We start from the raw sequence: 25,332 nt of genomic DNA, 5'->3' as shown, positions 1-25,332 counted from the left end.
CTAAGTATTTCTAGCAGCTTACTGGCACGAAGAGACCACGTGGCAACAGTTGCGCTACACTGAGAAGGCGATGAAAAAGTGACTGCAGCTGGCAAATTTGCGCAACACATCTTGTGGAATGAGCAGCATCAACAAACACACTAGGGTTGCCCCACAACATGCCTGCATTGAACATCGTCACCCTGACAATGCCTGCACAAGGGAGGGCAGCCTTGTGAGAGTCAGTCAAATATTAGACAGTCTGTAGAGACAAAGGCAGAGGCAGTAGCTCCAGTGGTGCAGCAATCGGCTTCTCGCTCCCAGCAACCCATCCACGCCGTGACAAGGGTGGGGGTACTGGGCACGGCTTTCGTCCGAGCACCAACATCGTGAAAAAAGAACGCGCACGTTCTCGCTACTGCCGCTCCCAAGTCTCGCACATCAAGCAGCACTCGGGCCGCCAAAAGAGAGTTCCACGTCAAACGTACGTCCAGGCATGCAAACATACACCAGAAGAAGAGACACACACAAAGTCCCTGAAGACGACGAAACTTGTTCATCTGAACACACAGCCCTGCTCCCTGGGAAATTTTTCGAGAGAAAAAAAAAAGGGGGGGGGGGGGTCAGGGGACGCGAGACAGCTGTCTTAGACACAATTTCCAGCAAAGCCACACACAGCACTAGCCGCACACGTCTGCTTAGAAGGCGAAAAAATAAACGCACGCCGCAGGGAGGAGCGTAGCAGTCAGCAGCACACGCACACACGAAGCTCTCCTCTCCTGCCATTCCAGAGCAAGCATTGCTTGGCGCGCAAGCGGGCACGTCGGTGGCAGCACGGAGGAGGAGGCCATGGCCCCCGTTCATCATCGCAGAGTGCATCACGGGTTGCTGGAGGACGAGGGCGCTATGTTGGAAGGCGAGCCCGGCGTGCTCCCGCGGCTGTTGCCCTGCTGCGCCCGCTGGATGTACAGGTTGAGAAGCTTCAACTGCAACCACACAACAAGGCAGAGAGGGGCATCAGAACCACCACCCTCTGCAGGCCGACTGCCCAGCTGGCCACATCTGGCTTCATACAGGTCCCCGCACGTTGCCAAGAAATTGCAACAGAATTTAGCAGGGCAAACTAATCCACCATGCATGGCACTCCAGCTACAATGAAAAGTCATAAACCGGGGCCTCCCCACTCGACAAGAGCGCCGCCTCACCTTGCACCCCGGCAGGGAGGCCAAATGGGGATTCATCAAATCCGAGCCCACGACGCCGTGCAGCGTCACCATGCAGAACACCGCGGCCTTCCGCACAGAGCTCTCGCTGTGGTAGTACGCCTGCAGCAGAGAGGCGCCGTCACCACTTGGAGGGGAGGCCCTTGGCAGGGCGAGCGCAACTCTAGCCACAACGCAGGCCGATGAAACATTTAGCCACAGGGCTGACTATTTGTCAGAGCAAGGGAAATTCACCCAAGTGTTCCTGTCATTGTAGTATGCCCACAGCTTAGGTTCGCTATTAGAAGTAGATGCAGAGACAACGGCGGAAGGATAAAGAAGAGCAAGCACTTACCCTGAGCAGCACTGGCATTATCTGAGGCAGGAGGTCCACAATTATCGGTTTGGGATGCACCACCGCCAGCTGCAAGGCCACGGCCAGTACATCAGAATAACACAGGCAATGGACTGTATAAAAAGTCAACTGTGACTTGATGACTCAAAACCTTAACAATGAAACAACTGGACCGTGTCTGGGTGAACCAAACCTTGCTACCCCCGCACTAACGTGGTCAATGCAGAATATTTTTGAATTTATAATCTAAAACACCTGGCCCTTTCAAGGACCCCTGCAGCACTTTTTGTGTCCTACGTCATTCAGATACAGACGCAAAAAGAATGATCAAGACTGGTGCGGAAATGAGATATAACCAGATGCAACACTGCCTACACCACACCCGAAGCCTCCAGATATGACTCAACTCGGGACCCTATGCACCCTGAGACTGGCTGAGCTTGAAATATTTTGTATGTCACTGAATCTACAAAACCAGCGTAAATAATGATTTAGATAGTATTTGTTCCTTGAAGGAAGCATAAAAACTTAAATGCACATAGTAAGAGATGGCAGACACTACTGCCCGCTTCAAAGGCTTGTGTGGCCTTTCAAATACTTTCAATACAGTTCACTATAACTTTTGAGCAATGTTACAACAAACCGCTCTCAGCATTGCCCGGCGTCTGCCCGCCTTGCTAAACTGCATGCCAAAGCATTTCATATGCAGAAGTCTATCCTCAACAGATATCAGTGTCAATGCCAGAAGTGGTGTAATGAGAGAGCATCGCAAAGCATACTGCGGCTGCCGGGTCTCGACGTTTGGAGACCTGCTTTTACCTTGGGAAGCACAGTTCCGTTCACCAAAAAACAATCACGCCTTTTTTCAGCAGCAATCTACAGTCACAAAAAAATTCAACCAAGCCATTTGTTGGAGAACTGTTACCAAAGAGAACTGTAATTCGCGTTCCTTTCTTGACTAACTTGGCCTGCATCGGGAAGATTTCGACTGTGCGATAGCCGTTTGAGTTAAGCGATCTAGCTCGCGCTAAATTTCTTACATTAGCACAACGGGGACAATCTGCAAGATCAGTTCGTGATCACAGCGAGAATTTCTGAAAAACGGCAAAACTACACACAGAGATATTCGTTGATGGCCAGGTGTTGTATGCCGAACGTTTTCAACCCTAGCCGTGTTGCTGAAATGGCCGAGTGGTTAGCGCACCAGACCCTTCTTTTGGAGGTACGCAGTTTGACCCTGTTTTTCTTTTTTTATGAGAGCATCTAACAAGCTTTTTTAAAAAAAACAGTATATGCGACTGTTTTTCGCCTTTCTGTGAACCCACAAGTAGATTTCACATCAGGGTTCGGTATCAAAGCAGCGCACACACTTCACTTTGAATCACTTGGGGCATACCTTCAAGGTAAGTATTGTAATGAACAGCCTCCCCAATAGCTTGAAGAGTAGTATCGTAGTATTTAGAAAAATAAGCCTAGCAGCACGCATCAACGCAGCGGCGGGCAGGTGACTTGGGCGGTTTCTGCCGAACAATGCACGGAAATGAGCTTCCCAGGTCCGACAACTATGGGCTTAAAGCTTCTGTAACACAGCATTTTTTGCTTCTCTCGTTGTCCTCAAGATGCGCCGTCATCGGGAAGACTGGGAAGCGAGAAGCAGGTTCTTGAGAGAGAGAGAGAGAGAGACAGAGAGAGAGCAACCTTTATTTTGCTTGTATTTTTAAGTTTAAAAATTGAATAACTCATTTATGCATGGATCTTGATCATTCTTTTTTGCGTCTATCTCTGCATAACACAAAGAACAGATGTAGAGACTGAAAAGTGTCTGAAACAAAAGCATCGCAGGGTTCCTTAAGGCCAACTGCACTCAAGTTTTTGACAACGTAAAAATCATGTCACCTAACAGTACATATAAAAAGAGTGCGAAATGCAAAATACTGCGCTTAAAACATCAACGTGCGCGACGCAAACGACTCGCGACAGTGGCGTTTTCAGAACCGAAACTGAATAGAAAAGGAAGCAATACCGGCAGCCGGACGACTCTCTGCCAGGTGAAAACGTCGTCAGCTCGGAGGTACTTTGAACGGCGGTGCCTAGCGTTCTCTGTGATTACGAAGCTAAAGATTTTGCCATGGTGATTTTAAGAGCATAGACTGCTTATTTGGACAAAAAAATTGAGTACAGTTGGCCTTTAAGGGGCAACGTGGGACTGAAGGGCCAGCTTTTGAACCAGGACACCCAATGTTGATGAAATTTCCAGGGACAATGCAATACTGCACCTCCTCCTGCCACTAACTGATAACTGGTTCCATTTTACAGCTCTCTTCTGCTCCGGAGCTATTCATTGCAATTGAGATATGCGCTGCTGTTGCTTGGTAGAGATGCTTCGTCGTTGGAACTTGGAACCTTATATTTAGGCCCAGCTTCTCGAGCACTTCCCTGATGCACTTTGGGCCACCACTATACTCGGGCATAGCCAAGGCAGCTGCTATCTAGGGATGGGAAGTCTTTGAGCACTTCTTCCGTACTAGAGCAGTGAACGACTGCTTCGGTCCTTTTTCATTTCCCAATACTTATGACAGGGCTTCAGTGTGTCTTTGATGTGGGTACTTGCTCCTTCTAGAGCCTTTTGAAATTAGCGTCCATGAGCACTCGTGACGGCACACCCACATACTGCTGGGGCAAAAATACCGATTTTCTCCAACTGCACCCCACGAATGGTAAGCAAACTAGGCAGAAATTCCGGTCACTAGACGAGGAACCTACTACAGCAGCAGTAATAAAATGCGTTCTTCTGCGAGTAGTCAGGTCCTCCAGGCCTTAGTAGCGTACACGAGGATGGAAGAAACCCCCCTTGGCGAGCAGCAGCAGCACTCACTCGCGACATGACCTTGATGGCGGCGATGACCACGTCCTTCTCGTCCGACTCCCCGATGAGCGAATGGAGGAGCCGCATGCTCTGCTCGGGGGGCAGGGCAGCCGCTGCCTCCATGGAGCACTGCTCGGCCACCCGGCACACCTGGGGGGCCCAGTCACGTGACTGCTCCCTCACCTTTTTTTATACTCGGGTGTACTGACACGAAATTTTCGTGTTACGTTTTTTTCGCTGCTATGCGTGCCTACCAGCCCACTAATCATAGAATGACACATTAGACGGTCGAGCGCAGCGTAAACATTCAATTAGGGCGTCGTTTATTCGTGCCAGTTTCGGTTTCGACTGAAAAACGCCGAGAGGCCGCCATAGCAGGATGTATCACATGACGTCACCATTCTTGCCGCACCGCTGCCTCTCTGGAAGCGCGCGCGAGCGAGCGCACGCGCGCGTCCAGACCGGCCGAGGTCTTCGCCGTCCCCACAGGCCCGGGCAGCATGACGTCAGTCCCAAAACCATGACGTGTACACACGCCCGAGCAGCGCGCGACAACCACAGCCAGCGCGTCGGCTTTGTCACGGGAGCCCCGACATCGGCAGTTTGGGGCAAGTAGCACATAATGTCATGTCGGCCCGCTCTGGGCTTTCTCGTGCGGGCGAAGATTAAAATGGATTTTAAATATGTTTCGCTGAACTGTTGCTGTTGAAACTTGCTGGGCGATATCTCCTGATAAAAAGGAAGCGTTTTACATAGTTATCACAGCATTGAAATTTTGTGTCAGTAGTCCTTTAAGAACGGCCCATGCAGTGCATCACTCTGCCAAAGCGACAAACCCGCCAAAGCGACAAACCCGGATGTCAACGCGCATGCAACAGAAACGCGATTGCACCTAATGAGTAACAGTGTCTTCTTTTACACACCTAGTTTTTCTTCTGGTCGCTGCAGGAATTTAGAAGTAGATTACGCGTGAAATCACTGAAACGACTTGTGTCAAGTTTAAAATACTCGCAGTAAGGCACTTTTTGTGCCGCGTGGAGTGACAGCCAGCTGCAGTGATGAGGCGCAGCAGGGGCAACTTCCAGTGTCGTTAAGTTGTCCCCGAGTGCAGGCATGTCGTGCCCTCACTAGCTGCGTTTACATGAATGCGACAGAATGCGACAGTAGCGCGTTACCACAGAACAGGGAGGATTTTAGAGAAGCAAAGGTCTAGCTCTGCCTGTAGTGCCAGGAAAAGCGTAGTGGCGGCGTCGTGAACTACCGAGGACGCCCGCTTGATGGTGCTGTAAACAAGGCTTTGTACCTGGCATTCCTGGCTGGCACGCTGGCTGCGTGTTTACTTGCACTGCCCTAGTGAAGTGATGTTACGCCAGGTGACCAGATGGCCTCGACTGACACAGGCCACAGTGAGCAGCAAATGAGAACAAATCGTTTATTGACATCTGCAAGTTTACAGAGGCCAGGACATCATTTCATTTCGATCGCTGCAATTGTACGTCGCTTTCGTGACAACATTTTTTTTTTCCATAACAACTCGTTTACTTGCGCTAAGATTTCGAAGGAAGGGCACACGTTGCTTAAAATATTCTGCTGCCCGTATCTTTTTTTTTTCTTTTTGGACGTCGCAACAAGTTACGAAGGACACAGACGCTTGTAAATTCTCTCGGATTAAAGCGATAGTTATTGCGAACTCCATCGCTTACTGCGAACATATCTACATTTGAACGTAGCAATGGAACTAAAATCCGTGAGCAAAGGTTTGAGGCACGGCGTTTTTTTCTTTATCTCTTTTGGGGGCGTGCGACAGGCCCCAAGCACGCGCTAAGCAGCATCACAAGTTTAAAGAAAAAGAAAAAAAAACACCTACGGAGTTGAATATTTATCTGACTTTCTTTACCAACACTGAAAATTTTAAAAGAACTAGGATATGCTCTGTTGCGGGAAAATTGCTAAGTAGTTAGTTGCTAACTTGTTTAATTAGAGTAATGCTTTTTGCATGGCCCATTATTATACTTGATGCTGGCATAAACAGTAGCTTTACCGTTCAACAATAGGATGTACATAACGTTGGTAACAGCTGTTTATTACGCTCTAGAGTGGTTACGAATCATGTGCGGTAATTAATACTCATGAATGAGATATTTCACTTGCTGATGACATATAGAATGTAATTAAACATGCTCGGTCTAAATCATTTTATCTTCATATTTACACAGTAAAAATGCGACATAAAATTTAATTTCCATAAGCAAGAGAGGATAAATATGATTTGAGAACCCAGCTGCACAATAACGTATTACGCACACTGTGTTGACTCGCACTTGCACGTCGAAGAGCCACATTGTTAGTTCCATTGCCCTGATTAACACCGTTTGCTGCAAGTTGAATTTCACCTCGTTAATCTTGTATTCTTTTTTCTTTTTGTTCTCATCGTCTTATTCTTTTTTGTATGCGTTGCAACGCTGACTGTACTTCGGCCAAGAGTACCCCCCCCCCCTCCCCTTATGTAATGCCCTTTGAGGTGTAAATAAATGAACTGAAATGTTGAATTCTGCCAGTAGTAATGTGGATGGCCTGATACTGTATTGGCAGTAAAATTTTAAAACCACTGTTTATGCTTCAGTGATTGAGAAATGTGAGAAAACCATGCACATCAGTAAGCAAGACTTACAAATACGATTTGACGCTGCAATGCATGGACTGCACTGCACAGTTCGGTACACGTGTAAAAGTTCTTAGTCTCCTTGTAGGTTCAACCAATGGTATCTACTATCTTCTATTCCTTACAATTTAGAACAAGACCTGCCTGCGTGCACTATTTTTGGGAGTGACATCATGGTGCATTGATTGAATAGTTTTCACCCACTTGTGCAACAATTTGCAGTCGGTGGCTACATGTAAAATTGCGCCCTGGAGGGAACTGGGATTTTCACACGCTTACTGAGTGTAGCAGTGGCCTTCCTTATTATATTCGATAGAAAAAAGCCGTTGTGAGGTATTCGCAGGCAACCAGTCCAACTCGCTAAAGCAATCTGCCCTTGAGGTAGAAAGCAACACACCTTCTCCTTCCTCACTTCTTCCATACGCTTATCCCTGTTTCTAGATGACCCTGGCTACTACATCTCCAGACCTCCAAGGCAAACTCTGTCCCCTCACATTTCTTTGTGTACAAAGGTTTAAATGCCACCTGCAAGGTCCACACAGCGCTATTAACAAAGGAGACACCTACTCGATCACCAGAGCATAGAATCATAGTGTCTATCAGAAATGAGCTGCTCCAATAAAGCTTACTTCCTCTCATCTTCTTGCACGAACTTGCTTTAGGCTAACACAAGCTGTACAGTTGGTCTTACAGCAATTTTTTTGTGCGAAGTGTTGTCAATGTACAGAGAAAGTGAAGTACTCTTGAGCAGCAGTGAAAGGGAATGGAAGAAAGTAAACTAGAACCCGCATTTGCTTCCTTACATTTGCCAATGTGTACACATCGTGATTTATTAATAAACGTTGAATTTCGGGGCTAGAGTGAGCTTAGTGGCTAGCTACGTAACAATATCACATCGCACATTTTGATGCGTCTCAATATTTGCAGTATACCGAATACTCGCCCGAAGTTAAATATTTTTAGACACCGAATATCGTGTTCTTGAATTGAACAACTATTCCATTCATACTCAGAAATATGCACATCACATGTATGAACGCATTGATATATGCTGACGTTCTTTTTAACATTTGGTGAAAATACCTGGCACTTTGTAACATTTATCTACAGGCAACATAATACATTTGCTCGTGCTGAGAACTTGATCCGGTCGCCTTCCGATGTGTGCTTCCTTGTTCTTTGGTTGTATCTGCACAAAAAAACAAGGAATGAATGAAAAATGTAAATTAAATTGGAAGAACGAATAGTTAAGAGAATCATGTCACACAAATTCAGAGAAACAAATATAAGTGGAAGTTAAATATATACATAAACACACCAGTCGGGCGCATGGCTGTCATATCAGGCAAGCACGAAGAGTTGAAATGGGCTGCCAGTCCTTGGTGCAGTTGTTGCGTGCGCCGACAATGTTGAAGGTTCAGCCAAAATGTCTAAATGAACACCGACCTCTGAAAAAAAAACGCAGTAATTTTGAGTTCACGCGTATTAACCATGACGCAAGCATCATCTGTCACAAGGCATGCTAATATAACCTAACTCGCATTACCACGTCTCTATGAAGGCAAACTTTAGTTGTAGCAAAGCGCTGTTGACTATATGCTCACTAACGCGTCAAAGCGGGAAGGCAACAGTTAGGTCGGGGGAATTACTCGGCAGTTAGGTCGGGAGAAAAGCTCGGGGGAATTACTGTCTTTTGGTAGCCTCAAAAGTTCCATCCGAAATAATGCCACACCTGTTGAGGCAAAGGCGCCCACAACTTTTTGGGTTCTAGATAGTCAGAAACGTTCGAGAGGGGCCAGGACAGTTGAGAGTAATAAGACAATATTCCAGCGGAAGTCATGCACAAATGAGGTATTAACGACGACAACGGTTTTGTTTGCACCGTCTTTCTAGCGGAGTGCATAACACTCACCTTCTGTTGGAAGAATCAAATATTCTGGCCTTGACAGCTGTCTTCCGATGCAGAATTTCGCACAGTTGTCACTCCACAAGCGCTCAATTCCACTGTTTTGCCAGTCCTCTCAACAACTGATGGACGCAAAAGCACATAACAGCAATAACAGTCACGAAACCAGTGCTCCGCGCACATAGAAACGGTGGACCGTTGCAGCGGCGCAGCGGTTTCAATTTGAATTGTCGGCTTTGTGGTTGCGAATTCAGAAGCGAGGTGGTGCACCAGTCGGCTGTTCGTAAAAACTTGCGCACATTTTTGCTCAGTGGATGTTTGATGCGGAACTTGTTAATAATATTTTTAAACAAAAAAATGTTAGCGAACTTTCTTGGCTTTTTGAGTCACGGAATGAATGTTTTGTATTCTATATCAAAAGTAACCTTTTGGTTGCGCTGTCTGGTGGACTTGATGGTCGAAAACTCCGCTGTAGGTTGATCACGTGTGGCGTCGATTTTTACGCCGCCATTTGCTTTTTCTGACCAGACGCTAGCGCCGTCCATGAAGCGACCGCCGAAACCTCCGCGCTGGGATGTTTAAAGGAGTACTGACACCAAATTTTGATACCTAAAAAATGATAAAATTGGCTTCAGTAGTTTGTACAGATGCCTCACAGAAATTTTTGCAGCGATCCGAGGCCGGAATCACATCTAAAATCGATTTTTATTGTCCAGGCCGCGAGCTTCCACAAATCGGCAGCACTAGCGCAATCGCTTTCGGCGTGACGAAACATTGGCCTACGTGTCTGGCCGGTTCAGGGTGACGTCATATAGTCGTTTTCAGAACCGGAAACGATATCCTGCGCTGCTGTTGTCGGTGGTATTCGTTTGAGCAGGAGACGTGGGCGTAGCTGTGTGAGCAATGCTTGTAAACGTTGCGTGTTCGACTTCTTTGCTCTTCAGTTCGTTGCCGGCGCATGGTGTTCGGCACTGGTGCCGAAAACGTCGTGGTGCGCGATGTCGACGGGCAGCGCGGCGACGCGGCGGTGCGCGTCGCCGAGCTCGCCTAAGTTGTGCTATGGCAAGCTCGCGGTATGCGAAGTACTGCTCGTGGAAGCCTGCCCGAGCAAATCGACAACGACGCTAAGATGCATTATTTTCCACGCGACGACATGCAGCGCTAAATGTGGACTTCGTGGAGTTTGTGCACGCCGGCGGCCGCAAGAACTGTCGCCCAAGCCAGCGGGCGCGGGGTTGCACGGGTCACGTTGGGTGTTGGGAACTTCGTATCGTGGCGACTATTTGATCGCTGGTATCTGTACAACTGCCAATGACCATCCCTTACACAACTTTCAACCACACTATCATCCCCTTTTTCGCATATGAAGCTTTATTTTGGCAATAATTTCCGTTTCTGCGATCGGTGACCAAGACATCTGCCGCGGCCTGTTTTGATTCTAGCGCGCAGGTGGCGCCATCTTTCGGCCGCTCGCCGCACCGTGGTGCCGACAGTGCTGGGTCGGAGCGCCGAACCTCCGCTTCCGGTCAGCGTAGGCTTACCATCGCGGCAAATATCTGAACGCCACCTTTAAATTCAGCGCTGATAACTCCTAGCACAATTTTCAACACACTAACATCTAGTTTCTCGCATGTAGAGCTTCTTTTTCGTGATCAGATTGATTAGAAGAGTGGCGACAAGCTGTTGCTATCACGGTCTGCGCCGGTTCGAGCCGCAGTGATATTAAAAAACGGACGACGGCAAAGACATCGCCGGCCTAATCGCCTGGCCAAATAAAGTTGTTCTGTCTGTCGGGTGGCAGTGACTCATCCGAGTCTGAAGATTCAGACGACATGTCGACTGCGCGGGCGAGTCGCGGACCATGTGCAATCGTAGCAGACGACGCGGCGAACGCATGGAGGAAAGAAAAACGTCCCTGACGTCACGGGTGAGACCGTGACGTAAGGCTGCCCGCTTGCAGGCTGGCCTTCGAACGGCCAGTTTCCCGCGCGGCGACCAAATTTGAAATTGGTTGCAATAAACGTGCTATAATTAATTCTGTGTTGGCGGCTGACGGCTTTCGGTTCGATTTTCGTAATTACTGGGCCAATAGGTATTCTTTACAGCATAAAAACTGAAAGCGAGAAATTTCGTGTCAGTACTCCTTTAAGTGCGCCTATCTTGGCGTGCGTCTGCTCGGTATCCGTGCATTACCGAGTGAACCGTAGTGGTTTGGCGTTAAGTTAGCGGTTGCAGTGCTTGTGTGTGTGTGTTCTGTTTTGTTTTCATCATCTGCGGACGGATTTTAGGTCCTAATTTGCTGCCAGAGCGGGAAATTCCGACCCCGGCTGTTGCGAGCAGCAGTAGCAGTGTGGTGGTGGTGCCGGTGGTGCTCCGCAGTTCCGCGATGCAAACGTACCGGTATGGCACTGACTGACATAGAAATCGATATCGGGGAATAAATACGTGTTTTCAATGCCACCGTGCTTGTTATGTTCACCGATTAGTCATGTTTACGGAAGCGCGGACGTCCAATGCGGAGCGCGCACAGCATATGTGGGTCACGGTGATCCGTGCTCGCGATGGACTTTCGACGAGGCGATTGCTACGCTGTTGACATTGCAATGCAATATAATCTTTCTTAACTAGACTTATGGCGGTTACTGACGAAACGAAATTACCTGGGCGAAAAAATAACACGACCGCACAACCAGTCAAATTACTATTCGAAGATTGAGCAAAAGGGTTGACGTTCGGGCGAGTTAATATTGGTTGATCATAATCGTGATTATGATTGACCTAACTCTGCGCAGCGCATGTGGCCTGTCGCTCGGAGCCCACCTTTGTGAAACCGCTGCTTGCACCACAAATGCTTTACGCGACCAGCAGTAACTGTTTTGTAATTGTAATACTTTAGATTACGTGGCAACGCAAAAGGATTAGAAGCTTTTCCTTTGACCGCGTTGTGAACAGGTTAAGCTATTTTCCACATGCAGCGTTCACGCGTATCTCTAGCTGCGTTTCCACATTTGGCTGCCTGCTTATCCTGCTATCGACCAGCAGTGTGCGATGGAGAAAGTTATCCTTTCATATCGTTTGGCAGTGTAATGAGTTGGCCTGAAAAAAAGTAAACAAAACGCCGTGATTTTAAAGGTTAGATTAGATGAAAAGGGGATTGTTTAATGCCAATCGGCTGTAATGACCAAACAATATATGGTATGTTAAATTGACTACAAGGAACCAGAAGTTATTGTAATGTTGTATTGTATCGGCGCTCGTGAAAGATCCCCAAGTGGTCAAAATTAACCCGGATCCCTCCACTACGGCGCGCCTCATCACCCATGAAGTGTCGGGGCGTTAAATACCATAATGAATGAATCAATCAATCAATCAACCAACCAATCAATGCTGTATTGTAAAGGATAAAGTTGCTTCTAACATTTCAGGGGGTTCCGTTCCCTGTCGCAGCTTTGCGTGTGATAAATGGATTTTGCTCCGTCTGCTTGCCGTCCAAGTGCACCCAACAAACCCTGGAGTTGGTCGTTGGTACAAAGTCGTTGCGATTTATCAACGGAATCCACCGATATCTCAACTCGGTGTGTGTTGGGAAGCGATGCCGCAAAAACAAGCCGCAACCGCACTGCATTTTCTCCAGGCAGTGCCGTGCACATGCGTGCTGTCAGCGACTGTTTCTCGCTTTCTCTGGTTGTTCAATAACCCACCACCGCGCAGTGCTGACCAAGTGACGTTTGCGCCTTGAACAGCATCGCAGCATTGGCGAAAACAGTTGAAAGTTCCGCAAAAACTAAGCACACGGTGAGAAATTCTCCTGATCTACGCAGCGGAGCACACCGCGCCGAGCGATGTTAGCAGCCCAGCGCGCTCAGGCAACGCTGGTCGGTCGCCGAGAGAACTGGTTTGAGAGTATTTTCCTCCTTTCCCGGCTGCTTATGGAAAATGGTGTATAGGGAAACCAGGGAACGTCCAAGCTTGAGAGGCCTGGCGTTACATTTCCTGCATCACGAGTAATGCTATACGCTAGCGTTCACATGTAGCGCACTACCCTGGTGCGATGGTGGCGCCATACGGTTTCGCACATAAAAGGTAAACCAGCTTTTCTGGTGCTTTCATGCTTTTGGCACAGCTGGCTCACATTTTTTCTTCTTCTCAACTCTCATTTTTTGGCGACTCACACCCGATTTAGACGTTTTTTAAATGCAAAACTACTTTTGTAGACCTTACTTTTGTTGTCGACATAATTCCTAATGCGATGCAATCGCGTTTACATGCACTTCGAAAGTCGACTTGCGCATCTCAATCCACCCCTGTCTGGCGCATTAATGCGACGCGCTCTCCTAGCGCATTAGCCCCGTTTACATGGATGCGATGCGCTAGAAACTTTATGCGATGCGCCACTTGTCTCATTCATGTAAACGCGGCTGCTGTGCCAGTCTGCACTGCACCAGCCAGGCTTTCTTCAAGCACTCTTCCTAGGCGCTCCACCCCTTGGGTAAAGGGCAGCAGAGTTTGCTAGCAGTGACTACAATGGCTGCCGCAGCAGCTACTATCAGACCTGGTAACCTGCCATCAGGACATGAACTAAAACCATCACCAACAGTTGACAGTTATGCTGGACTACATTCCCTTGCACTGACAGATTGTACAATTATGTCTACATTCAGCTTCTTGGCCAATCTCCGGAAGATAATACAGGACACCCGAGTTATTGAAATTGATCCTAGGACAGCTTCGCTGCAGAAATGAAATCACATGGTACCACTGGACAGTATCCTACTCGGCAAGCAGAAACCTCAACTTCCACAATACAGTGCAACCAGCCCCTATGCCCACGTGTTCGCCGCATAGACAGTTCTGCTCTCTGCAACCAAGACCTATAAGTGCCTGCTGGTGGTAACCATAGCACAAAAACAAAAGCCAGGTACCACGCTTGAAATGAGCTACTACATATCCGTGCCTCAGTGCCAGAGGAAAAGAGAACAGTGGCCCTCCGAACTGACCTCCCTCTCTGGCTGCTTGAAGGTTCCAAAGATCTTGATAAGCGTCAGCTCAGCATAGTTGTAGAAATGCTGCGGTTGCCTCTTCAACAACTCATCGAGGGCTCGCAGAGCGGCCACCTTCACAGGAACCTGCACACAGGCCGAAGCGGCAGCGCATGAATAACGATGCGAGTGGGAAGTTTCCACTCCAGGCATGGCTTCCAGCAGTAGGGTGCACACAGTTCTGTTCACTCGAATAGCTTCCACCCGCTCACTCATCCCTCACTCTGGAGGAGGAACGCCTCTGGCGTCAACTCCAAACGGAATCTCTACCGTGCAGAGCCGTCCTCCATCATGTCCACCCCTCCCTCTACCCATCCTCGCTCTGCCCCCGCTGCGGTGAAGAAGCCACGGTCCAACACCAAATGTGGGCTTGTGATGAGGACCCATTCCCTCCAATTATTTCTCCTGACCAGTGGATGGAGGCGTTGGGCCGTTCGGACCCCCAGCTCCAGAAGGAGCTCGTGACTCGAGCGGCTGAAGTCGTCGCGACCCTCCGGGTCGTGCCCACCGCGCCCTAACCCTTTATGTGAATAAAGTTATTTCTCTCTCTCTCTCTCTCTCGAATAGAAGGGGAAGCAACTAGGCTTGTGCGAATATTCGGGGGCTTCGGATATTCGAACAAATATTACAGTATTCGAATTCGCTTCGAGTCGAATTTAAAATTTCTGATATTTCGAAGTATTCGGAGTGAACGAATATCAAAAACTGCATTTAAATTTCGGTGGAGCCACCTTGACTACATGTGGAGCCAAGACAAGCTAAGCCACATTCAGAACGTTGTCGTAGCTTTTTTAAAAGGGTGACCCGCATAGAACGTTTTTGCGCGCGATTCGGGCGCGTCAGCGTTGCACATGTGATTTTTTTGACGCCCGTGTCGATTCCGCGTGCGCGGCAGCTTCTGCTTCGCTCAGAAAATAATGCGCATCGCACGCGGCAGTGGGAGGAGCTTGATGACTTGTGCCAATGGAGAGGCGCGCGCCTCGTTGTGGCAGCTTCGAGGCGCTCGAGAAAGCCGGCTGACTCCACCACAGATGTTTAGGCTTACCACCCCGGCAGATATTGCATGGGCGCTTTCACTAGCGGCGCGGATGCTGTTTTATAGTACCGTTTTTCCCGCATTATAAGTGCCTTTACCGCACAAGCAACTCCGTGCATGCCTTCAGCGGCATTTTAGAGAGCGCTTAGAAGCGGTCGCTTCAGCTCCCGAAACCACTTCGGGGCCGACGCCGCTGCCATGTTGCCGCCGCCGGCTGCGCCGCGCGCAGCGTGCGGGTGGTTCCGCGGCAGCGTCAGCGCGCCTGTGACGTGCGCGGCGAGTTTTCGGGAGCACAAAACAACAGCCCGGCCGTTCCTGGAGAAAGAGCGACAAAGAGGGGAGAGAGAGCCCGTGCGTCGCCAACGCTTGCTCGCTCGGCAGTTTGGCGCCTCGCCGGCTCGGTCGCATCATCCGCCGGGCCGCGCAGGTCCGTTCTTAAAGGAGCCATGAAGAGAAAACAAAAGTTTGTTTTATTCGAAAGATTAGGTGTTTCATAGTACCCCAAGCGCTTTCCCGGAAGCAAACGATGCTTTATTCACTGAGAAATAAGGCATTTTAAGCCAAATTTTAAATCTCCCGCCTAAATTGCACATTTCGTGACGTGAACAATGGCGTCATACGAGCCGGTCCATGAAACAGATACTTAGTATGTCGACTCCCTATAGCACCCACACGCGGGAGTCAGACAGGAACCGGAAATCGTGCCGAAACCGAGATGGCGGCCATTTTAAAAATACTAGTAAAACCTAGTGCACCCGCAGCCCTAGTCATGGAATCCCCTGATCGGGAGAACAAAACTCTCGCCGAGAAGCTCGGGCTTGCATTTAACAACCTCACACCACTCGAACGCTCAATGCTTCTAAGTGCACGAGCGGCAGGAGTTGTGGGATACGCGGTGGACCGGAAAGCGACCATTCCGCGATAGCCACAACATACGAACGCCCAGCCGTCGGCACCGCTGCCTCGTCAGCCCCGTCGCGACGGATGAATACAGACTGGTACGTATGTGCCGTATTTTTATTACGGTTAATAATAGTTCAATTTCAGTAGCAGTATCGCTTATGCCAGTTGGCCGGTGTCGTGTATGGAAAGCCGTTCGCGCGAGCTCGCTGCAACGACCAGAAAGATACGAGCGTCAATGCGCGGTGTGTACGGCATCTTTTCCCCCAAGGTCACAGCGCTTTGACGGCGATTTGACGAAGTCGGCGACGAGCGCCAGCATGTCCCAGGAGTGAGCTAACGTAAGGGTCCCTGCCGTAATCACTTCGTCGGAAATGAAGCGAGCACACCCGTTCTTCCTTTACCTCCCTTTCTCCTCCGTTTGCAAAGTTCACAAAACGTAGCCACTTGCTTCGCCGAGGTTCATCCTTGGGCAGCACATGAAAGGAGATCTCTTCACCGGCGGGGATGTCGCACTCCCTCGACGATTTGCCCGTACTACATGGGCATTTCAGGACGCAGCAACACAATTTCATTGTAAAGTACTCGAACAAACTGGTTTTCAGTAGTTGTAAACTGGAAATGAGCTCGTAACGACAGCAGCAAGCCAACACCATTCGAAACTTCTGCGACGACTGGCACTATCTCGTCGCTTCTTGCTGTTCCTTACTCCCCTCGTTTCTATTTTTACCTTTGCTGGTTGGCGATATGACGGCCAACCTCCTGTCAAGGGATTAAGATACCAAGTAAGGTCGCGGCTGTACGTGCTGGAACGGTTCGTTGGCCCCTAAGAGCCTCGATCCCGAAAATTCGTCTGCGCGACGGCGAGATGTCGAGATCGGCCGGCGGTAGTTTCGTACGCATTGGCGCACACGCTTGCGTGTTCGTTCGGTATTTCAACTGTTTACTCCACCGTTCTTTGCCATAAAAAGAATGTGCAGTATGTTTCACGGGCATAGCTCACTATGCAAACTGTAAGCCCTGCCTAACATGCGTTTGGTTTTGCCGGCCTCCGCCAATCGCAGAGCATTCTCGAGTGACATCATAGGTTCTGTTGCGGAAAATGAGCTGGTGGGTCGCATGGTCATTTCCTTTTTTCCTAATTATGTAGCTTCTTTGAGCGAAGTTTGCGTTATAAGTGGTGTCGTTATGGTTCTAACGAGGCAATCTTTCGAATGAACCAAACTTGCGTTTTCTCTTCATGGCTCCTTTAAGAGCTGAAATTTTTCCCGTTACAAACAATACAATTTCGATGGGACTTATCAAAAATTCGTGTTATCCTGAAATTTGTATCACCTAGAAACGTATCATCAAGATTCCACTGTATAGAACTTTTTTATGAAGGCCCCGCCAGGCCCCGAAGCTCAGTGACAGGAAGCTCAGTGACACCTGACAGCTACTCGAATTCGCTTCGAAATTATTCGACCCCAAGGACTATTCGCTTCGAACTAAAATATTACTATTCGCGCAAGCCTAGAAGCAACCCTAGCAAAAATTCTGATAGAAACTTTTATTAGTCTTATACATTTTTGTATTGGGTGTACATTAGTCATACATTTTTGTATTGGGTGTACAAGACATGTACCATATGTACTCGCGTAATGAACCCTCCCCGCACTTTTTTTCTTGAAAATTTACTTTCTCGTCACTTTGCATAAAACTGCAGCGGGAATGTGTTACCTCAGCATGGTTTCTGATGTCACACACAATCGCAGTAACTTGATATCACACCACAGTACACGAAAGACGCTACAAACTCACTCTATCAAAAAAATCTCAACAGTAGCTGGAGACGTGAGCGCGAATGCCCTGGCTCACAATTTAACAATTGCACGCTTGCGGAGCGCCACCTGCTGAACACTAAACCTCATTGCGCCATGAAAATGCTGCGGTGTGCAAACAAAGCACCAAACGTACTCCACAATCCTGCCATGCTCTGTGCGGTTCCGGCTGGTTCCGGTGGCATCCGAACAAAGCACCAGACGTACTTCGCACCCCTTTCCTGCTCTGTGCTCTTCCACAAATTCACGACTACACTCCATGGTTTCGCTCATGGTTCCGACCTTTTCTGCGCGACGTCATGCCGTCTCCTACCTTTTTCTTCCTCCATGGTTTTGCTCAGCTATGTTCCGACCTTTTCTGTACTCCTGATGCGCGGTGTACTATGAGCCAGTGCGCGACCTACACAGCCAGTTTCAAACTGAAGGTGGTGGAGCATGCGTTGATGCACATGGAAACCGCACAGCTGGGCGGCACTTCAGTGGTGACCCAGTGCGTGTACACCACTGGCAAAAACAAGAGGCTGGGCGGTGAACAGGGATCGTGGTGTGTTTCGTGGGCTCAAAGATGGGAAAAGAAGTTTTGGAGTGCGCCGATGGCACAGAAGACGATGCGCTTTACCCTGACGACGACCAGGAAGCCACAAGCGACATCACTGAGGAGGTCGCCTCGAATGGCAAAGGGCAACTGGCATGTTGAGAATAAAAAGGAAATTTCATTACACAGTTACCTACGTGTTTTTACAAGAAAGGTAAGGCTTTGACAGCGCTTCTCTTAGCCCATTTATTGTATGAAATACCAACCTTTAAAAATCAGTTTCAACTTTTCCCCACATAATGAACCCTCCCCTTCAACTTGTGCCGAATTTTCCGGGAAAGAAAAGGTTCATTACGCGATTAAATATGGTATTAGTCTTATACAAACCTATAACATTTTTTAGTATTACACATATTAGTCTAATTAGAAAAGAACCTATTAGTTTGTATTAGTTTACAAATACTAATAAATCTAATACAGCACTAATAGACTTGAGAGCTATTAGTTTGTGTAACACTAATACGGACTTTTAGCTTGGTTTAAATTGGTTTAAAAACTAATACAAATGTACCCACAAATGGCAATTTCCTAAATTTTTATTCTTTGCCAAAAATTACAAAACAATAGTTTGAAATCAAGGCCCTAAGCAATAATTTTGATTTCGTATAATATTATGAAGTTTTTGTTATGTGGTAAATCTCCGTAAATATCTGACCAAAATTATGATGCAAGATACGTCAATATTTTTCTTTCACTTTCGTTCCTGAGAAATGCGCTGCTATCAGAAATGAAGAGAGCTGAGGGAGCCAAGAGTGCCGCGCCTACAAGGTCGCAAGAACATTCCAAGTATGACAAGAAATTTAACGAAGCCGGCAAGCCTGCAGCAAAGTTGAGCCAAGCGCCACGGCATGGTCTTGGTCGGGTAGCTAATAAGGCGACAACAACAAAATGTGGGTGGCATGTGTGCGTTCGGGAAGAAGATGCCTGGAAGCAAGCCAGTTGTAGAGTTACTTCACATCAAATGCCTGCGCATCGTGTCATCGAGAAGTGTTGAAAATACATCCAGCGCCCCCATTAGTTTGGCAAGTATGAAACAGGCCACTGTGCAACCCATCCTGGACCCACCACCTCGCTGCCACGGACGTATTTGCCCCTTCTGCTATGCTGTGCAACGAACGCCAGACGTCGCAGAAAATGTGTTCATCACGTCATCGAGAACTGCTAGCGATATGCCTAGCGCCTGCATAACAATGACAGATATGATCCGCGTAGCCGCCCGACCCATCTTTGACCTGTCACCTCACTGCTCCGGCCGCCTTTGTTCATTCTCTAGGGAATGCCTCACGACGAAGAGACTCCATTCTAATTTCGCGTTGTGAAGGGTGAAGGCCGTTTTGAAGTTACATCACATTGGGAATGGTGTTCAATCACGCCATTAATGCGCTCGATGTGTGCCTATGGCTGGACCGTGCAGGTTTGACTTGAGCTTTGTTGATTGCATGCTGCACCTATTTTGTGGATTCACATTGCGGATTCCTAATCAGGTTATGAAATAATGAATCAATAAATTATTCAGCCAGATTTCTGTCAGCCGGAGGAATTTGACTGTGTACCCTGATAATAAAATGTGCTGACATGCTTCATTGCTGTGTTCGAACATGCCACTGGCTCTGATAGACCTACCAGACTAATGCACACTGTTAGACCTAATAGACTAATACAGACATCAGAATTTTTGCTAGGGAAGGTGGCCACAGTGGACACAAAAATCGAAGTTTCCGCTTCACTGGGGGTAGCCTCGTCTGTGGTTGTGGCATAGCACGTCGTGCGCATTGCGTGTACGCCTGACACCTCCAAAAGTAGCAGCACAACACCATAATACAATGGAGCCAGTCAGCTGACGTCAGCAGTGGACACTGCCCCCAGGTGCCGTAGTGGAGCGCAACACTGTGCAGGGGCCAGCACTCACCAGCTGGTCCTCAAGGTTTTCGACGAGGCAGCGGAGGACCTTGCGGAAGTTTTCCTCCCACAGCTCGGCTGAGCCATACCTGGTTAGGGGCATCAGCTCGCTAAGGGCTTGCTTCCGGTGCTCACACCTGGGGAAGACACCATTTGCTGTACGTATAAATTTGGCCAGCGAACAATATAAGTATACAACACAAAAATTTCACCTTTCTAGGCCTCTCAAATGTTTGAAGTTTATTTAAAACACAGCATGCTTTGCCATGCTCCGAGAAAGCCAAAAACGCTCTCCTTCTTTTCAGCTCAATAATGCTGACCTGCTGTTGGGGTTTTGGAGAATGGCGAAAATGTTGTTCAGGGTGTCTTGTTCTGAAATGAGAAAAGAAAATACAAACCAATAACACTGATCAAGCTAGCTCAACTGTAGCAACATTAAATTTCAAGGACTTTTAGGAGGTGGAGTGTCTTGAAAAAAAAATTTTGCCAAAATTTTATTGAGATGTTTGGCTAGAACAGTGCAGACACATTTTAAAGAAAAGACAATAGAAGAAAACATCCATCGCGAGTTTTCAATAGCAGCTCAAGTTTCTCAAATTCTTTTCTGCATAATTATAGGGCTGGGGGAGTTGCACTTATGGGGCTGGTGGATAACTCTTAAGCGGGGACGTGGCTTTCAAAATCAACTTTTAAATGCACAGCATTTCTTAGCCTCGCCTCTTCCTGCGTCGGACGGCGTCCACAGCTCCGCGTCCGCAGCAGGTGCGCCTCTCCTCCTTCCCTCCTCTCTCTCAACACCAGCTGGCGCGTGCATGCGTCGTAGTCAGCCCATTCGCTCCGTCGAGGTCTCGGCGTAACAGGTGCGTGATAGCAGCGCGGTGGGGCGTGGAAGAGCGCACGCTGCTTGCGCATGCGCGCTCTCCACCCCCCCCCCCCCCCCGTACTGCGCGCGCTGCAAATATAAAGCGGCCAGCGGTCGCTCGTGCTTCAGTCACTGCGTCGCTCCTTCCGTCCTTGGTTGACGCTCGCTCCACCAGAACGCGACTTTACTCTCCTCTCTCTACCCCAAACCAAACACCAACGCAACTACGACCCAACTACCCACCCTAACGCTACGTTACGCGGTGTTACGCCCTCCAATGCTCTGCATTTACTCGTGTTCCCCTTGCGGGAAGGCGCGGGAATTTTTTCTTGAAGACAACTGCGTCGTCTTTGGCAACGTGGCAATATACAGAGTTACATTTTTTTTATTTCCTTGCGGATTTTGATGAAAATTGGTACAGCTACTGGAAATGCTCCTGTGAAAACACCATAAAAATTTCTAAGTAATCTTGTCACGAAGCCACAGACGAGGCAGTTGTCTTGAAGGAAAACAGGTTTATTGGAGCGAACTTGTGCTCCCCTAACAACTCAAACAATACACGGGTGGCGAAGGAGCAGTCAGCAAAGTGACATACTCAAGCGAGCGTCGGAGATCGAATGCCACGGCGTCTGCTCTGCAGGCTTTTATCTTTCGGCGCAAGTGTTTCTGGAACCGTCGATTCACATCTAGGACATTGTATATCACAGAAGATTATTCTGGGCTAGCGACGTTAGGACGAAAGAGCGTGCTTATCTGAATGTGATAGCCCGTGCGGCATGAAAGTAGAGAATGAAAGACGCGCTTCGTTTGGAAAGCAGATAACACAGCCGGGCGTGGCCAGGCAGTAAAAACACACAATAAATAAACAAACCCGTACATGGTTCGCGGCATTACCCCCCCCCCTCTAAGAGTTCATCGACCCGATGCTAAAATAAGACAGTCAGAACAAACAACAAAAAAAGTCAGTCATCTTGCATAGTAAGGTTTCAAGCGAACCTCCTGGACGACTTCGGGCCGCGTTCGTCGCCTTGATGTTCTGGAATCACCATCTGGGATCACCTCGTAGGTAAGTTGGCCGACACGTCGTAGAATCTGGTAGGGTGCGAAATACCATCGCAGAAGCTTCTCACTTAGTCCGTGTCGACGGATGGGAGTCCAAACCCACACACGATCCCCAGGGTGGTACTCGGCGTCTCGGCGTCGGAGGTTGTAGCGCCCGGCATCCACCAGCTGCTGGTCCGTTGTACGAACTCGAGCCAGCTGGCGGGCCTCCTCCGCACGTTGAAGGTATCCTTGGACGTCGACGTTGAGTTCGTCGTCTTCTACGAGCGGAACCATGGCGTCGAGCATCGTAGTCGGCTGTCTTCCGTAGACAAGCTCGAACGGCGTCATCTGCGTAGTTTCCTTGATAGCGGTGTTGTACGCAAAGGTGACATACGGGAGCACTTCGTCCGAAGTCTTATGTTCAACGTCGACGTACATTGACAGCATATCCGCGATTGTCTTGTTCAGGCCTTCCGTTAGTCCGTTAGTTTGGGGGTGGTACGCCGTCGTTCTTCGGTGATCCGTGTTGCTGTAGCGTAATATTCCTTGCATCAGCTCCGCAGTCGGCCGTTCCGCGATCCGTTATTAGGACTTCCGGGGCTCCATGTCGCCGCACAACTTGGCTTATGAAGAACAGTGTTGCGGAGTTACCATTCCGGAATTGGAATGACTCCGGATTCATTCCACCTTTTCGAGATGCCGGAATGGAATGGGAATGGAATTCGGACAACGCTTGGAGGAATGGAATAGGAATGGAATTAGGCTCCTTTTGCCCGGAATGGAATGGGAATGGAATGGTGATTTTCAGACGACGGTGTTACCATCGCTGGAGCGCTACTTAAGTAGTCTGTGGCGACGACTGCGTTGGTATATCTCAAAGGGAGCAGCGGCGACGAAAACGAGAACGCATACCCGGCATCTAAAGAAACTGAATCCGCACAGCCTGCCTCAGCGCGTTTGAAAATGAACTTGCGAGTCGCGCAAGTATAGTGCCTAGAAGTATATTTTAGGCACTATAGTGCAAGCGCGCATGGCCGGTGGCTCCGCTATGTCGGCTCTTCGTGCTTCGGAAGGCTTTTTGAGGTATAGCTTTTTCTTTACAACACTCCGTGGTGCCAATGGCAGACCGGCCTCTCAATGGCAGGCGCACTGTGGCCAGGCCAGTAGGCGGGGAATAGCATCCAGAAGCAGAAGCCGCGGTGTTTCGCACCGCAAGCTGATGCTGCGAAATCCTGGGGCTAACAATACCAAGCGTTCGCGTATGAAACATGAAACAGCGAGACTGCTTGGCGTTCTCCTTCCACCCTCCGTACCCAACGCGCAGTGCAGCTTGCAGCTTGCAAGCCGACCTGGTGGGCATGTCGCGGGAATACGGGCCAAATTGTCGCCCGTCTGTCCGTGTGTTGCAATGGGGCCCCGGGGTTCCAGCAAATCAAAATAAAGGCAGAAAAAAAAATTGTGGGTGATGAATTTCCGTGCCCGGCACCAGTCAATGTGGGCGTAAGAAGCGGGCTTCGGATATGTTACTGAGCTTTCTACCTCCAAGCTCTGGTAGTGGGCAGCTGGGATATACCATTACACTAGATATTTTTAGACAATGCATTGATTGATTCATTGATTCATTCATTCATACATTGTCAGGTTTAACGCGCCGATGCAACGCAGGCGATGAGGCGCGCGTTGTAGCGGAGGGCTCCGGAATAATTTTGACCACCTGGGGATCTTCAACGTGTTCCGAAATCTCGTAGACACGCGTGCGTTTTTGCTTTTCGCCTGCACCAGAAAAGCGGCCGCCGCGGCCAGGAATCGAACCCGCGTCCTCGTGCTATAAAGCAATGCAGAACACACAGCTGCCAAAAGGCGTTTGTTTGCAAAAGTTGCGGCTCCAATAGCGCCCCTATTTGCGAGTGCTTTGCCAGCTCTCAGTAGTGTGACACCGTGGTTTGCTTCAAAAGCAATGTGCGGCCCACTCCTCCAGTTGTGCCAAACTTATTCATGGTTTGGTTGTTGTCCTTCTGTGCACGTGCCCTTTACGCCTGGGGTATACAAACATACCTGATTACTGAAGCCTTAGTCGTCGGCTTGAAAGTTGGAGCCATCGCCACTATTTAGGTAGGAAGATCTCATTTCAAAATTTTGATCAGGTCCTCGTGCATATTGGTTCCGCTTTTATGGACACAAACTGCCTGACTAGACTTCTGTATTTTGACAGGGCTCCCGTCACGGTGTGGTTCGCTCCCTTTAAATGAGGGGGTCATAAATAATGTCCCGTTTTGAGCGCATTGGTCTGAGGTAGTTCAAGGACAATAAACAAGCGCTCTGGAGGTGAACGTGGAAGCGGTCGCGACTTTCGTACGGTGATTGCAAGAACTGGTAACGGTGTTCTGTGCAGCTGCCCTCCCGTCTCTCGCGTTGGTACAGTAGCATTAGTGCTCAAGGCTGTGAACTCACTTGAAATCATTCAAGTAAGCACTTTGAAAGTGTGTACATGTGAGCAACCTCCACGCGACATGACTGTGAGTTATCCACAGTAGCGTTGCGCTGTTGAACACGAGGTCGCGGGTTCGATTCCCGGCCGCAGCAGCCGCTTTTCTGGTGGAGTCGAAATGCAAGGACGCCCGTGTGTACGAGATTTTGGGGCACGTTAAAGATCCCCAGGTGGTCAAAATTAATACGGAGCCCTCCACTACGGCGCGCCTCATCGCCTGCGTTGCGTCGGCGCGTTAAACCCCACAATCAATCAATCAATCAATCAATCAATCAATCATTACTACGATAAAGTCCGCCGCATGCTCTAAACCCTACCATCAATCCCTACCCTTAAACCCTACCATCAATCAGTTATCCACAGCATACTAATTACGTTGGTATGACGGCACGCAATGCACATAGCAAGATAGCACGCCAGAGACTGTGCAAGAAAACGGAAAAACCGGACATCAACGTAATAGCTGCTTCGCCTCGCGTCCCGCAAGAACAAACCGTTAAAACATTTTTGAAACCATTAAAACAACAAATGAGGGCACGGCAGCACTGCAGGCATGCAGATCAGTAACCCCTTCGTCTTTTTCGTCCAGATTATCGTCGCCTTTCTGCCGCTAGCAGTGGACTATGGAGGATCTGCGCAGGCGCCAAAAGTCAACCCAATAAGACTGACTTACGGCTAG

At 48.8% G+C, this 25,332-nt stretch overlaps 1 protein-coding gene across 1 annotated transcript; it reads right to left on the bottom strand.

Moving 5' to 3' along the window:
• Positions 1–857: 857 nt before the first annotated feature.
• Positions 858–20,362, bottom strand: LOC144139277 (CLIP-associating protein 2-like). Its single transcript, XM_077671701.1, has 6 exons — positions 20,270–20,362; positions 13,968–14,096; positions 4,412–4,552; positions 1,537–1,605; positions 1,185–1,304; positions 858–965 (listed from the first exon to the last, which is right to left on the bottom strand). The coding sequence occupies exons 1-6, from the start codon at positions 20,360–20,362 to the stop codon at positions 858–860; spliced, it is 660 nt and encodes a 219-aa protein (XP_077527827.1).
• Between the last annotated feature and the right edge of the window lie 4,970 nt (positions 20,363–25,332).

The sequence above is a fragment of the Haemaphysalis longicornis genome, unplaced genomic scaffold (genome assembly GCF_048455015.1).
Source record: "Haemaphysalis longicornis isolate Haplotype H1 unplaced genomic scaffold, Haemaphysalis longicornis Haplotype H1 scaffold_1, whole genome shotgun sequence".
Classification (NCBI taxonomy): Eukaryota; Metazoa; Arthropoda; class Arachnida; order Ixodida; family Ixodidae; genus Haemaphysalis; species Haemaphysalis longicornis.
The sequence above is the reverse complement of the archived record's forward strand: the minus strand, read 5'-3'. Positions and strand labels throughout refer to the sequence as shown.

Bases quoted from the DNA above. Each gene is read 5' to 3' on its own strand.
- LOC144139277 (XM_077671701.1), bottom strand. From the start codon at position 20,362: ATGCCCCTAACCAGGTATGGCTCAGCCGAGCTGTGGGAGGAAAACTTC. The intron at 14,097-20,269 runs GTGAGTGCTGGC...GCCTGTGTGCAG, and splicing joins AAAACCTTGAGGACCAGCTG to GTTCCTGTGAAGGTGGCCGC. The intron at 4,553-13,967 runs GTCAGTTCGGAG...TGGGCCCCCCAG, and splicing joins TCAAGCAGCCAGAGAGGGAG to GTGTGCCGGGTGGCCGAGCA.